Below are 17,033 nucleotides of genomic sequence, written 5' to 3'. Positions count from 1 at the left end.
ATAAACAGTGTAGTTATCTTTTATATCTGTACAGCACCCAAAAAAATTAGGGCATGCCTACACTCACACCGGCTATATGTCATGATGCTCCTCAGCCCTAGGGAAGAATTGTCAACCTTTTCTTTCTTTCTATAAACGTGACATTCAGTGGCAATAAACTGTTTTACACTTATCACCATATTGCACCGCCAACTAAACCTCACAAAGTGCCATACATATCGTCAAATGCGGAAAGATTCTTACTCAATTACACTGCTCTCCAACTGAGGACAGAAGCTTGAATATTAGAGCGTGAAACCGATCTCCATCCCACCAATATATCACTGCATACCATGCCGATCTAGTAAACGTACAATTCATATTCTCCACTATACAAAATAATCCCTTTTACATCAGAGCACCCTCAGCGGACCGAAGTCACACTCTGAACTGTTCTACAAATTCGAGATTGTCATCCCTCAGCACAAATGCATTCCTGTTTCTGATCCGAACCTGCTTCCTTGCTTGCTCGCTTTTCCACGCACATCTCCAGACTGGGAGATTACAAGAAAACATGTATTTTCGCATCGTTTGCCATACTATTATACCATTTTTGCGGTACTTCCCGATATCAAGCTCTAGGCAGCATTCTACCGATCGCTAGCGCAACATAATTCCCAAGATATAGACTGGAAATATATTTCTCTACAAACCCCAAACTTTAGTGAGGTGCAGCATGCTGTAAACCACTGACTAAGTAGAAAAAAAATTGAGGAAACTGATATTTCTGCTCTCGAATACCGATGTCGGTGATGTAGCAGATTCCAAATCATCCCTCAAATTTACAAGCCAACTAAGGTTTTTCCCATGTCTAGAGAACAGGCAAACATGTCTTCCACATGCTATATGCACAAACCACAATCGATCGCCTCTCAACTAAATAAAGGCGCGAAATGTGCAGAAGCAGTTTACAGAACAATTTACATGGGAGTCAATAACTCTCCGGCGCAATCGCACCTCCATACACAATCTTCCCAAATTTCCACCTGACCACAAAAGCCGCCCAACACACAGTATTAGTTCACTATTCACTCGTCTAGATGGCGGCAAAGTTAACATTCCTACACTCCAACAGACCTCTGCATTCAGATGGCTGCTGCCATTGTCGGGAAACGAGAATCATTAGCACCACAGGCCATGAATACATGGAATCATTGTAGAAAACTGGTCACATACATGTTTTATCATAATACTTACAATTAAATGTTATGATCATGATCTCAACTGAACGTCATTGGACAATGAGCGATGGATTGGAAATACACCCTGCTGAAAACTGTGTCCAGTTGTAAGGAAGGTACAGATATTTCCATTTCCAGAGCCAGTCTTCAGCAGGGTGTATTTCCGATACTTCGCTCATTGGCAAATGCTGTTCAGTTGAGACCACGATTGTAACATTTAATTGTAAGTATAATGATGAAACATATATTTGACCAGTTATCTAGAATGATTCCGTGTATGCATGACCTGTGGTGGGAATGATTCACATTTCCCGACAACGGCAGCAGCCGTTTGAATACAGAGGCCTGTTGGAGTGTAGGAATGTATCTGAGTCAACTTTGTCGTCGTCTAGACAACCGAATAGTGAACTAATACTCAGTATGTGTTGAGCAGCTTTCGTGATCATGTGGCAGTTTGAGAAGACTGTGTATGGAGGTGCGATTGCGCTGGAGTGTTATTGACTCCCATGTAAATTGTTCATTTTACTGCTTTTGCACATTTCATGCCTCTATTTAGTTGAGAGAAGATCGATTGTGATTTGTGCATCTAGCATGTTGAAGACATGTTTCCCTGTTCTCTAGACAAGGGAAAACCTTAGTTGGCTTGTAGCAGATTCCAAATCATCCCTATAATTTACATCACCGACATCAGTATTTGAGAGTGGAAATATGAGGTTCCCTCTATTTTTTCTAGTTACTCAGTTGTTTACAGCACGCTGTGTTCACTCTCGTCCTGTCACATCAGCAACTGTGTCCAGGTGAACATGTATTTTGAGAGGAATTCTAAGGTGCGGAGTATGAATAGGATGTCACTGCCTCATGATTGCGGGCAGCTGTGCGTGACTTTGCAGCTGACAGTTGCGTCACTTCACTGGTAGCCTCCAGTGCGGTGTAGTGGACAGGGTGTCTGTTGGACTATTTTGCGAACAGGTCTGTAGGCCATGCTATGTGTTATTTGGACAGTTTACAAGTTGATTTCGGGCCTGCACATCAATGTACTGAATTATTTAAGAGTGGTAGAACTATTTTTGTATAGCATGATCTGTGACGTCCGTAGTGGAACAATTTTTATATAACATGATCTGTGACGTCCATATTCGCGTCACTCATACACAAGTCACGAGCAGTGGAACAGCACGATCTGTAATTTCAGTACGGGCATCACACACACATCACGAACGGTGGGACAATACGATCTGTGATGTCAGTATCTGCATGTCAGAGGTGTCCCATTAGAATGGCACTAGAAAGCAGTCAAAGAGATGAGAGGGATGATAGCACACTCTGGTGGTGGTGCTGTGCACAAGGGCAGTTGTGCTCTGGACCTCGTGATGAACACAGTGGGTGGCAGTAGTCGCTCTAATTGTTTAAATAAAGACTGCAAACATGCTTGCTAACTGTCAACTGTTGAAATCGTGCACTAGAGTCTTTTAGTGGCTCACATGTCTGTAGGCTGTGTGACAAGACCCCAAGCATGTCAGAACGTGTGTGTTGTATCAGTGTAATAAATATACTCCATCCCTAAATAAATTGTTCCAAAATAAATAAAGTACACTCCTTCCTCTCCCCACCAGCCCAGTGCAGGCTGAGTCCTCCTCCCACGACTCCCTAGCTTAGTGGAAGTAGTCAAAGTGTCCTTTCTTTCGAGCCATTTTCTTAGGGTATCAGAGGTAGCCCAATTCACCATCTTCCCACCAAAATGCAAACTTGGCACTAGTTCCTAGGAAGAGGTGGTGGTTGGATGACTTAGGTTAGTAGGAGTAGCCCAAGTGACATGTTTTCCCTCGCTTTTCTTAGGTTAGTTGAGATAACCTTGGTGTGATGCATTATGCTGTTGAAATGTGAACCTCCCGCCATTTTTCTGGGGGTTGGGAGGGGAGGGGGTTTAGGTTGGTGGAGGTAGCCCAATTGACCTTCTTCCCACCAAAATTCAAACTTCCCACCAGAATCCACCATCTTGAATAACGTCATGGCCGCCATATTGGATGATACCATTCGCTGTTGCCAAGTCTACACGCCGCCATCTTGGATGACCTCATCGCCATCATCTTGGATACATCTGGCAACAATGTAATGAGGGGTAGCACCCCTCTTCTCCTCCTACTGACATCACCGTAAGCAGCATTGAATTTAGCTTCTGTCATGTTACACGTTTTCCCATCCTAAACCAAACACCAAGGGGAAAAAAGTTTTTGCTCTTTTTCAGTCTGCACAAAAGTAGGTACAACTTACTGAAATGGTTGCTCCGTAGAAACTAACCTATGACTCAGTGTTATACACTGACAGAAAAGAATTAGTACACCCTTTTAGAGGTTTCCAATCCACTCGAGATGTATTGCTGCAACAGTGTATGTGGAGTATATGAAATGATTACAAATCAATAACACAAGCAAGTCTGAGGTACCAGATATCGACCACATTAGTACATGCTGTCACCTCCACAGGCAGCAACGCAGATGCCGATTCTCACATCCGATCGTTCGTGAAGAAGGCAGGTACTATCCCGGCATACGGTATGTCACGCCTACTCGATCTGTTCACCGAGTTCTCCAACAGTTGCCCGTTGGCAAGTCGCACAAGTCACTTTTTGTCACATTGTAACGTAGTATCCCACAAGTGTGGAGATCGTGCTGGCCAGAGAAGTTGGTACATGTCTTGCAGAACACATCGGATTTCACGAGTAGTGTGTCCCTATTGGAACAACACGTGGCCTTTCTGTTGTAAGAATGGCAAAGTACGGTTCTAACAATATTCTGCATATATCGAGCGCTAGTTAGCTTCCCCTACAGAAACACCAAAGACGAATGAGCGTCGTAGCTTATCACATCCCAGACCACAAACCCAATTTGTCTCTCTCTATGTGACTGTGCCCACTAGGTCCACGTCTTAGCCACAAACGACCATCACTTCGGTGGAAGCTGAATCTGCTTTCATGGCTGAAGACCACACTGCGCTGTCCCGTCTTCTGAGTGACCCTTTGACGGCACCAGTTGAGCTGTGCACGTCGACGCTGTGGCGCGAGTGGCAGACAGGCTGGAGGTGTGCGTGCCCTTAGTCCCACTGCTAACAACTGGTTTGTAACAGTTCGTGTTGTATCTGGGCTCACAAGCACTCGTGTCTGAATTATGGTACCTGTGCCATCTTCCACTGCTGCCATTACGACGGCTCTGGCGGGCGTCTGTGTTCCCTGGACATCCAGAACATCGTCTACAGGTGTGATACCAGCACCGTTGCACAACTGGTGCAACACCTCCAACTTGTGTTGAAATCCTCCCAGAGGACCAACACGCCGCTCAGGAGGCCACAGTTGGGCCATTCGTGAGGATGGCAGTTCAAACCCTTTTGTGACCATCCCGATTTAGGCTTTCCGTCATTTCTCTAAATCGCTTTGGGCAAATGGTTCCTTTGAAAGGGCACGGCTGACTTCCCTTTTCGTCCTTCTCTAATCCGAGCTTGTGCTCCATCGCTAATGACGTCGTTGCCGACGGCACGATAACACTAATCTCCTCCTCCTCCTCCTCACAATCTGCCTGCAGGAAGCGCGAGTGTCTCTCTGTGGCACGGTCGCCTGCCTGCTAGCTTCACACAGCTTCACCCCACTGAGCCTTCTGGCTGTGAGCATTCTCTATTCAAGGGAGACTGACTGCTTAAGTGCCTCTGTATACTCTGTAACTAATCTAATCCTGCTTACACGATACATAAGGCGTTGTAGTATATCCCTGCATTCCTCACATAATACTAATTTATGAATTCTGTACATAGGCCTTCATGGATTAGATGGCATCTTTCTTCATAAGCCTGCCAGTTCAGTTTTTCCAGGATTTCCATGACGCTCCGTCATTAGTCAAGTCACGTCTGTGACCATTCACGCTTTCTTTCTTTGTACACGTCCAACTTCGTCTGTACTACCATTTGGCACAAAGATGAGACGCAGAAATGATTTGTAAGCAATTTCCTTTGCAGACGTCTGCCTTTTCCCCACTAGCCTGGCAATGAGCCTAAGTCTGCCACCTGCCTAACATACGAATGAGCCTGTATGATCGTTCCAAGTTATATTCGTACAGACTGAATGAATTTCTTGACGCAAATTGCAGGTTCTTTATAGTGTAGATACTATGGTTTTGCGTTTTTTTGAAGCACACAGTTTTACATCTATGAGCATTTAAAGCAAATTACGAATCTTTGCACTGCTACGAAATCTTATCGAGATCTGAATGGATATTTTTCTGCAGAATTTTTCAAATGCATCTTAATTTTAGATAGCTGCATCATCTGCAAATACTCTGAGATTGGTATTAATAATGTCTATCAGGTCATTAATAAATGTACGAACAGCACACAGTCTCCTGGGAAACGCTCATAGTTATTCCTACTTCTATCGATGACTCTCCATCCGAGATAACATGCTGCGTTCTGCCTACCAAATTTTCAAACAAGCCAAAAATTTCTCGATTGCGCTTTCGGTAAGAAGTGTTGGGGTGGCACCGACTAATGCTTTTCTGGAAGACAAGAGTTACTGCATGTACATGTCTTCCGTTATCCACGTCTCTCAGGATATCGTGTGAAGAACGCACAATTTAGGTTCTGCACGACTGATGCTTACAAAATCCAGTTGGGTTGACCGAGAAGAGGTTATTCGTTTCCTGCAGCTCATTAGACATACAACAGCTGACTATGAATTACACAAAAAACGTTAGACATATAACATGTCGACATCAGTACAGAAAACAACAGTGACGGTTTCGTAAGGGAGGAACACAATAAGGGGAAGAATAATAACAGAGAAGAAAATCACAGGATTTCAGTTTTTAGTGATCGTGGTAACACACAGAGGAGATGGACATTAAAAACACACAACTGAGAATTTGTGTTACCTAACGTTACAACTGGAAGATTAAAAAATGTAGGACAGAAATTAATCTAAAATTTTATAAAGTTATGTCAGTACCACATTTGCTGTGTGGGTGTGAATCTTGGTTAGTGAAACAGAAAGGTAAAGGAAGCTTATGAGCTAACACAGTGAAACTTCCTCAAAAACACAGCAGTATTCACAAAATGAGTTAATGAAAGAAGAACAAGTATTAGGAAGGAATTGAAAATAGGCTGAAGAAAAGTGGCGAAAACGGATATTCAATCTGTTGCAAGTGGAAGATTTAAGAATACCACTATATTTTTGGCAATATGTTCAGCAAGGTAAAAGATGCATGGGAAGAGATGGAAGGACCGAACGTAGCTGCAATGGGCCAGAAGAAGAAAACCAATATGTTGTAAGATTTCACAACAGACTCTGGACGGAAGTTTCCTTCTCGTAAACCAGAGTGTTGCAGCCAGCTGCACGAGGCGAGGCGGCGCGGCCACGGGCAGAGGCGGGCAGCGGCGGCCGAGCAGCTGGCGCTCAGCCGGGCCCACGTGGGCAGGCAGGGCTGCTCGGCAAGCTGGCGCTGCCCTGGAACAACCTGCCGTCTCCAACCGCTGGGCACACTTACTGGCTGCACGATTCTACGCGAGTACTTTTAGAACTGTGTAGTGTACGGACCTGCAAGTAGCTGGAGCAGCGGCCGGTGCAGGCGAAGCTGGGGATGGGCTTGGGCACGCAGCCGGGGTACTGCAGCACGTGGATGACGGGCGTCAGCTGGCACTCGTCCGCGGGGCTGCGCTCCGGCGCCTGCGACGCCTCCGAGGCGTCGGGACGCACGACGGCGGGCGCCGGCGCCGGCGCCGCCAGCAGCGCGGCGGCCACGACCAGCCACCAGCGCGCCGCCGCCGCCGCCCCCGCCCCTGCACACGCCGGCTCTGAAACTGGGCTGCAGCAGCCTCGACCGCCAACTGGGGGACCAGCTTCCAGCGTCTCCACCACCACCCTGGAAGTGGGCTAGGCCAGTTCAGACCCTAACACTGCCAGGTTTCAGCCCCGGTACGGGGGTGACACCTCGACTGTACTAATGCCTTTCTTCTCTGTCAAACTCGACCGCACTCCGAGAGCTGTCCGGATTTACATTTTCTGTGATGTTCCAAAACGACTCGATCTTTATGGTCAGAACAGCGCCGATTCACGTTCTCGAGCCTTAAAATTGCAATATCGGGAAGAACGGCAAATAAAATTTTACTTATTGTGCACACACGGTATAGAAGGAAGAATATATCATCAAGTTGTAGGTGATTTGGGAGATTAAGGAGTGTTAAACTTAATACAGAGAATTGTCACCTCTCGCAAGAGCAACAGCTCCGACCCGCTTTGGCATTGCGTCACACTCACCTCGAGAAACAGATGGGAGTACATAGTTCTGTGGCGCTCCGACTCCGTGCCAAATCACTAATCTTAGTGCCTGGAAAGGAGTGGTGTGGCAGTCTCTCGGCAACCTGTGACCAGCAGGTTCAATACCTCAAAGATCTGGAGGACATGCTGGCCAGTGCAATCCCTGTACCGACACAGTTAAGGACAGAATGGGCTACCTCTGTTCTTATGTCATCTTGTTGAAACATTTCTTCACAGAGACGTCAAAGATAGGGCAAAAGGCGAAAATAGAATGGCTGCTGTCCAGATGACTGGTTATGTGAACCAGAGGTGACTGCATCGTGTCCCCAGTGGTACCCTATAGTGTAATGAGAGGTGACGGGCTCGTACGATGGTAATGAATGTAATATCGCAATGTTCGTTCCCCTCGGACCCTCACTAGATGGATATCCCTGTGACGATTCTGTAGGCAGAACAGGAGCTCTTCTGAAAAGACAGTGTGGTGCACAGTGTTGTCGTCAGGCATATCATCGGCAATGCCTCTGAGTCTAAATTTTTAGACAACATAGTTGTGTGGAGATAGCAGCGATTAATTTACTTATAATCAATTATTCAAAATTACAGTCACAATCGCCAACCGGTTGCCGGCAAAATAAATAATGAGATTGTGACTGTCATTTTGTATAAGTGGCTACTGTGTCTGCTGGCGTATCGACGCAAACAGGACCCACTGTCAGCGTGCCGACATCTGTGGTGCTCCAGATATTATCGCACTGGCCCTGTGGATACCTGTTCTCCTGCAGACAATGCTATTTCCTGACTCGAGGTGCGCCACGTCGTATTGGCTGGCTGTGCTGCCGTCTGCGGCGCTAATCACGTGGGGTTGCCGAGATCCAGCACGGAGCAGAACGCAGAACGCAGAACGGCACCCTTCTGAATGCGTCGCTTCCACACTGGCGTGACAACCGTGGCATCCCGACCCACGTGGGCGGCAGTACCGCGGAACGGTAAACCGTACTCTCTGTAGGCTACAACTGTACCGTTGTCGAATTCTGACACCAGTTCACAGACATTTCTTTCTCCCCCAGAGGGCATAGCGCGATATCTCTCAATTGCACAACAATAAAAAGCTATTTCTCCATCAGGAGAGCGGTGTGTAACCTTTCCTTACATACAGGATGTAGATGGCGTTATTCGTATCTGATTTCGGCAGTTTCACTGAAATACCAGATCGAGACATGTAATACATTCGATACGAATTTAACGTTTGTTGCGGGGGTGTCTTCCCGGTACTGCGAATTTAACAGCCAAAAGTGCCGTATTTCTCAGAATCTCGTTGTCAAATGAGCCGTGGGGACTAAACGCTACAGCGTCCTGCTACCCTGATCTGGACCAGTATACAGCATAAGCACTCAACTGCTCTGGTCCCGTGCAACGTAGCAGTAATCCCCCATCCAGCTCCAGTCCCACCCTCGTACAACAGCGCATTCAGTCACGCACTGTCTACAAACCTATTAGCTTCTAACACTGAGCAGCAAGTGTTGTTACACAATTATGTGAAGGTATTGAACCCTGAGCTTCCCATTAGTCAATGTAGCCCTTACGATACATCTGACAGGCTAAACTCCAGACGACTGGCAGTAAAAAGAGCTGTTAAAGTTATTTTTGAAGATTTTTATGTACTGTACACCAAAAATAGGATCCAGTGTTCACCACCAGGACTACAAACAGAGCTAAACACGTAAACTGAACGAGAAGGCCTCGATTTGCCCAGCAAGCGTGTTAAAGTGCACAGTTTGCACCACCTGTGGACTGTGCAGGCACTTTCTCCGCTAGTGAGAACAACTGCCCAAGCTGTGTGGCGACACTCCCGAGGCCAAGTAGCGCATCGTGCAAGAGTGCACTTTATAGCATCGTGTCGAGACAAAACGAGACACTTCGTCAAACTCCTATGGGCTTTTGACTGAATTGAGAAATTTAAATTAATGCTGTAACCGTTTTTCCATTAAACGTCTGCACCGTACATGTACACCCTTGCACTCTATTTTTGTTTAATATCTGCAGATTTATGTTTAATAACACCTTCTGTCCCATCATTCGCTAAGCTGATCAGCTCTGCACTGCTTGGGACTTGAGCTGCGGCAGTCTACACGGCTTTGCCGGTACCCCTTCGTTTCTCTTGGTGGCACAGCCATCCTGTGGCCATCAATGTCGGGTTTTGCATAGTTTCCCCACAAGGCTGAAGGTAAATGCACGGATGATTCCTTTGTTAAGGTCCTGGCTATTTTACGTCTCCATCATTCCACTGTCCTGGATAGTTTCCAGAGGCAGATCCACCCACATTACGTCCAGGGTAGGCTCACCCACGTTACATCCAAAGTAGTTTTCAGAAGTGGATCCACCTGCATTCCACTTCTATCACACGTCACCATATTCCGCTCCGTGCAATTCAAACATGCATAATTTGTAATGTGAGCCATCAAACCAACATTCTGGACAGTGGAAATTAAAATGTCCTGTCGTACCACTCCTGCTCGCATCGGCCAGTTTGACATCCTGTCCCCTTTAAAAAAAAACTCACAATTAATACTGATTGCAATTATCTGTGACTGCAAATTTTCTGAAGAATTTCTGTCAGTCTTTACTGCCTGTTAGCAAGTAACTTTCACTTTCCTGTGATATAAAATTAAATTTAGGAAACATTAGACCAGTAAATACAAGACATAAGGAGACAGTACACATTTCATCAACTCCTAGGTCCCAGCATTTTTCTCTCTCTGATCTCCTACAGCTTTACACGGTGTGAGTATAGAGCAACCTGCACATCACCCCACTCTCCATTCTTGCTAAATGTATTCAAGATGGCGGATCCAAGATGGCGGTGATATGTAAATGTCGCAATGACGTCATGGCGGGAACTTCAAATTTTGGCGAGAAGATAGATCAATTGGGCTACCTCCATTAATATAATCCCCTCCCCCTTCCCCTCCCCTCCCCTCCCCAGAAAATGGCGGCGAACTCAAATTCCAGCAACACATCATGGCTACCTCCACTAACTGAAGGAAGTAGCGGGAAAATAGGTCACTTGGGCTACCTCCACTAACATAAGTCATCTGACTGCCACCTCTTCCTAGGAATTGGTGGGAAAAACACTTTGCTGGATAGGATGGACATAAGTCTTTATTTAAATAGTCTTTATACACTCCTGGAAATGGAAAAAAGAACACATTGACACCGGTGTGTCAGACCCACCATACTTGCTCCGGACACTGCGAGAGGGCTGTACAAGCAATGATCACACGCACGGCACAGCGGACACACCAGGAACCGCGGTGTTGGCCGTCGAATGGCGCTAGCTGCGCAGCATTTGTGCACCGCCGCCGTCAGTGTCAGCCAGTTTGCCGTGGCATACGGAGCTCCATCGCAGTCTTTAACACTGGTATCATGCCGCGACAGCGTGGACGTGAACCGTATGTGCAGTTGACGGACTTTGAGCGAGGGCGTATAGTGGGCATGCGGGAGGCCAGGTGGACGTACCGCCGAATTGCTCAACACGTGGGGCGTGAGGTCTCCACAGTACATCGATGTTGTCGCCAGTGGTCGGCGGAAGGTGCACGTGCCCGTCGACCTGGGACCGGACCGCAGCGACACACGGATGCACGCCAAGACCGTAGGATCCTACGCACTGCCGTAGGGGACCGCACCGCCACTTCCCAGCAAATTAGGGACACTGTTGCTCCTGGGGTATCGGCGAGGACCATTCGCAACCGTCTCCATGAAGCTGGGCTACGGTCCCGCACACCGTTAGGCCGTCTTCCGCTCACGCCCCAACATCGTGCAGCCCGCCTCCAGTGGTGTCGCGACAGGCGTGAATGGAGGGACGAATGGAGACGTGTCGTCTTCAGCGATGAGAGTCGCTTCTGCCTTGGTGCCAATGATGGTCGTATGCGTGTTTGGCGCCGTGCAGGTGAGCGCCACAATCAGGACTGCATACGACCGAGGCACACAGGGCCAACACCCGGCATCATGGTGTGGGGAGCGATCTCCTACACTGGCCGTACACCACTGGTGATCGTCGAGGGGACACTGAATAGTGCACGGTACATCCAAACCGTCATCGAACCCATCGTTCTACCATTCCTAGACCGGCAAGGGAACTTGCTGTTCCAACAGGACAATGCACGTCCGCATGTATCCCGTGCCACCCAACGTGCTCTAGAAGGTGTAAGTCAACTACCCTGGCCAGCAAGATCTCCGGATCTGTCCCCCATTGAGCATGTTTGGGACTGGATGAAGCGTCGTCTCACACGGTCTGCACGTCCAGCACGAACGCTGGCCCAACTGAGGCGCCAGGTGGAAATGGCATGGCAAGCCGTTCCACAGGACTACATCCAGCATCTCTACGATCGTCTCCATGGGAAATAGCAGCCTGCATTGCTGCGAAAGGTGGATATACACTGTACTATTGCCGACATTGTGCATGCTCTGTTGCCTGTGTCTATGTGCCTGTGGTTCTGTCAGTGTGATCATGTGATGTATCTGACCCCAGGAATGTGTCAATAAAGTTTCCCCTTCCTGGGACAATGAATTCACAGTGTTCTTATTTCAATTTCCAGGAGTGTATAAACAATTTGAGGCAGTACCTCCATCCAGTGTATTCACCCTTGGGTCTGGAGTCCTACTGACCTAGTACACAGTACTGCAACCAAAGGGTGCCGTCACCCCTCCCTCCAAGATGGCGCTCTGGAGGGGAAAATGACGGGAAAAGGACTCAGTATACACTTCACAGACCTGCAAACTACTTGTAAATCACCGAAATAATGCAGTACACTGACGTGCAGACACCCAAACAACTTCTAAATTGTAAAAATAATGCATGTAAAATGCTCTCCAAACATGCTTGCTAATCATCAACTGTCGAAATCAGGCATTGCACAGCCTGCACACCTGTTCAAAAATAATGCAACTGACACAAAAACAACTCGTAAATTGTCAAAGAATAACACATGTGTGACACTATTCAAACACACTCACAATGCTTAAACACCCAAAAATAATGTAGTGCACAACAGTCACTGCACGCAAAAAACACAAGGTATCAGCGAACTGTTCCAACACTCACACGCACTTTGCAGAGCCAGCTGGACTCAAGCCAGCGCCAGAGTGCAAGCCATTGCTATCGCGCCACTGCTGATGGCAGGTGAAAGTCACGCTTATTTTCGGGTATACAGTTAGAGTTCATTGAGTGTTATACTGACGTCACATATCTATATAAATAAGCTCCAAGTAACACTCTGGACTGCATACACATATTCACCATTGCTGGCGCAATCAATCTCTCTATCTGCGCTCCAGCAAAGACATAATAGCCTAGCAACTCACTCTCACAGATGCTGGAGAAATCCATTCCACTACTTCCCACAATAGCACAGACTGCATTGTTCTTAGTGATCCTAACGGGACACACAAGCTGCGTCTAGCCGGGCATGTGTTTACCAGCCAAGTGCAGCTGATGTATTGTTACGAAATGCTCCTGTAACTACACACTGTCACAAATGCACCTAAAAGGTTCTCAATGTTACACTGATGTCACATGGCTATGTACAATAAGAACCTAGTCGACCTCTCAGAAATTGTATAGTGTTCCAGTAATAGTTAACTGTCACTTTTGTAGAAGCTTTCGTGATGTCTCAGCTTGTCTGCATGGAAATACTTGCCCTAACAGAACCTGTTTACGAAAATAGCGCAGACTACTCCTGATGGTCCAAAGGTGGCACCCTGTCCATCACATGTTACCCTTCCTGGAAATCGTAAAGACAGGCTTTCAACAAACATCTCCGAAACGCAAAAAATCTCACCAATGTATAGAAGCTCCTACGTCCTGGCATAAAGGATGTCTTGTGACTGAATGGAGCATTATGATAGGCTCTTATTGAATTTACCTGCTGAATTATTGATGCTGCCGATGTGGAAGCACTGTCCACTTTTTTTTTCATTCTGCAGACGAGACTTTCAGCGGCAAAAATCTATTTTGTACAGATCACCACTGAGGGCGGGAGCTTGAATATTAGTGTGAAACAGATCTCCAACTCGGCAATGTATCACTGCGTACCATGTCGATGTAGTAAACATACAATTCATATCCTGACCCATACAAAATCACCCCTTTTACATCATTCGTATAGCTATCGACCGCCAGACACTCGTACATATACCGCAAAGACAGACAGCATAAGCACACGCACCACAGGTAAACCAGTCGCTGCACTAGACATTCCCCGCGAGGTCGGGCGGTCATCCACCCCTGACACGTGACCAGAGCGCCCTCAGTGGAACGAAGTCACTCTCAGAACTGTTCTACAAATTCGGGGTTGGCTCTCCTGGCACCAGCGCGTTACTGTTTCTGGTTCCGACCTGGTTGCTTGCTTGCTTTGCTACACCCATCTCCAAACTCTGGGAGTGCAAGAATATATGTAATTCCTCATGGTTTGCCAAAATATCATACCATTATCACGATCCTTCTCGATATCAAGCACATAGCAATATCACTTGCATAGTAGTATCAGTCGTGCAACATAATTCTGAAGATACGGACTGGAAATTATTTCTCTGCAAACCCGAAACTTTTGCGAGGTGGAGCATGCTGTAAACCATTCAGTAACTAGAAACTTATCCCGTCTGCGAAGACCTTTACGAGAAAACTCGAAAAAAATAGATGAAACTGATATTTCCACTCGCAAATGCCGATGTCGGTGATATAACAGATTCCAAATCATCCTTATAATTTGCAGAGTCAACTATGGTGTTTCTCATGTCTAGAGAACCAGCAAACGTGTCCTCCACCCGGCTTTCACCTGCTACCACACCTGCAGTCTGGGATTTGTAATCAAGTCTCACCATTCTACCACATACCTGTGTTGGATCCCATAGAGAAGTCCTTTAATGATTACAGCCACTACTGAATCATATTTCTGGCATTCTCATATGTCGAAACAACTCACCTTTCTCGAAACTATTTGCTACAGTAGCATGCCAACGTCGTTTTAGGTAGTCCCTATGCATCTTGCAACTGCTGCCATATCTGCAGCTTTATGCATGTTATCGTTCCAATTTATATCGGAACTGAGTAGAAGTCGGTGAAAGCTAGATCTACCACCTTCTGCAACCCATGTAGAAACAGGCTAAGCTGAGTGTGACAGGACTGTGTTTTGACCATTCGATGGAAATGGGAACATATGTCGTAGCTCCGCCAACCGTACACGATGTGTAAGGTCAGCGCCAAACGAAGCCTGCTCCTGCAACATGAAGTAGTATAAAAGACAGTATGGGAACTGGCAGAAGGACGAGGATTTTGCTACTGCATTGTGGTGCTTCTGCAAACTACTACAAGTGCCACGCAGGATTAGCCGAGCGGTCTAAGGCGCTGCAGTCATGGATTGTACGGCTGGTCCCGGTGGAGGTTTGAGTCCTCCCTCAGGAATGGGTGTGTGTGTTTGTCCTTAGGATAATTTAGGTTAAGTAGTGTGTAAGCTTAGAGACTGATGACGTTAGCAGTTAGGTCCCATAAGATTACACACACACAGACACACACACACACACACACACACACACACACACATACAGCTGTCCGAAGCAGATCTGCATCCCTCAGGACCCATTAACGTCTATCACCCCAACATGCTATCTTCGTTTTCTGTACCAGCCAACAGAGAAAAATTACAAACTATAAAAGCTCCATTAACTTCATCCGATAGAGAACTCTATAAGGGTTTTGCCACATCTCTCTCCTCCCATATATCGAAAATAAATACCGTCCACATGCTGGCATCGAGCACACGTGATGATAGTATTAAATATACAGCTAATGATCCATAGCACAGACCAGTGTAAAGGTGTATCGCCTGTACTGTAGCAGGATGACCGTATCTAACAAACTATAGTATAATTCGAAGAGAATCTCCCTATGGCCCTTTGTCGTTGTTTGAAATATTGTTTCTTTCTGCTGTAACACGTTTTGTACACTGCCATACATATTGTTTTTTCCCCTCACTACTTCAAGGTCTGTGTCAGGTTCTAAACTGACATTAACACATTCTTATCCATTGCTTCTCACAGAAAACTAGACTTCGCACAGTATAAGTCATGTTGTTACTGCTGCTACTATAACACACCACACACACTGTATCATTTTAAATGAAGGATAGTTACAACATAAGGAAACTGGAAGAGGCTGGCGGCGATGTGGGGAGTTTACAAACTGCTGTCTGAAGGTGACTGACGACCTCTACATTTAAACCCATCTGTCACAGTGATGGAATAGCTGATGCCTCTACGTTCCATTTCGACTGATTCCTCATATTGGAGTCATGTACGCGATCACTGTTTCGGTGCTAGCCATCCCCAGACGCTGTTACCCCTCCACCAAAACTCTTTCTCCAACTCAAACAAGTGATGTCAGTCAATAATTATGTCATAACCAACAACGTACCAGTGGACAGATGGGATGGAAAAGACACCGTCGATTTACTGAAATAATAAGCATCACAGTCGATAGTGTGAACAATTTTAGCAATTTTACAGTAAATTCAACAATGACCAATGATGCGACACCATGTTTCCCAATTTCAGTATCATAGCTAAACCGTCCCTTCTCTACTTTGCGAGTATCACTGCAAATGAAGATAGATGACTGATGATGTATATGTTCGAGAGTAAATCATGAATGGAAGTACTGCACAAAGTATACCACACAGCCCTCTACATGTTTCTAGCTCCTCTAGAAGAGTGCTTAATGTACGCTCTATCTCTATGTGGATGGGAGTCACAGTGCATTCTCGCCATGTTACAGTGCGAGGAGGTCTTTCAAATTTTATCGTCTTTGACCAACCCACACTGCAGCACCATTACCGATTTAATTTGCAGCCGATGCGACTGATGCATCCTGACAGAAGTGCGCAAAAACTGGTCAAATGACCTGCGCCAACATCTCCCTCTCTCTCTAGAATGCATCCTCAGTTTGCCATTAAATGGTACATCGTTAGAGCTCCATCTCAATCGATCACTCCATCCACACTCTGTTATCCTTTACCGCAGATGCATGTAAGTTTAGAGGCAGGCTTCCTCGACGAAAAAAAGTGTTTCCCTTCGCTTCCATGTTGACGTTTTCTCGGATTCCTCTTGCTGTCGCATACTTGTTCCCATATACAAGGACTGTTCTGCGCCAATCAGAAGACCTGTGCTGAGGGTAGCCGACCCTGAGTTTGTAGAACAGCCCTAGAGAGTGACTTCGTTCCACTGAGGGCGCCCTGATCACGCGTGAGTGGTGGATGGCCGCCCGACCTCGCGGGAAATATCTAGTGCAGCGAAGGGTATATTTCCTCAATTTCCCCTCATTTCAGCGTATTTTCCCTCAATTTATACGTATTTTCGATCATTTTTCGCTATTATATCGATTTTTTATCCCACTTCTACCCACAAGATCGTCACATAACCTCTCGTTCCGTGTTCTAAAACTGCTTTTAAATGTAGTACAGCTTCCA

The 17,033-nt window shown here is 46.4% G+C and overlaps 1 protein-coding gene across 1 annotated transcript in view; it reads right to left on the bottom strand.

The window, feature by feature from the left end:
• LOC124798079 (bursicon-like) overlaps positions 1–17,033 on the bottom strand; it is a 49,125-nt gene that overhangs the window by 15,728 nt on the left and 16,364 nt on the right. The window contains exon 2 of the mRNA XM_047261318.1: positions 6,796–7,120. Within this exon, the coding sequence (XP_047117274.1) occupies positions 6,796–7,120 (325 nt within the window). The remainder of the gene's footprint in view (positions 1–6,795; positions 7,121–17,033) is intronic.

The sequence above is a fragment of the Schistocerca piceifrons genome, chromosome 5 (assembly GCF_021461385.2).
Source record: "Schistocerca piceifrons isolate TAMUIC-IGC-003096 chromosome 5, iqSchPice1.1, whole genome shotgun sequence".
Taxonomy (NCBI): domain Eukaryota; kingdom Metazoa; phylum Arthropoda; class Insecta; order Orthoptera; family Acrididae; genus Schistocerca; species Schistocerca piceifrons.
The sequence above is the reverse complement of the archived record's forward strand: the minus strand, read 5'-3'. Positions and strand labels throughout refer to the sequence as shown.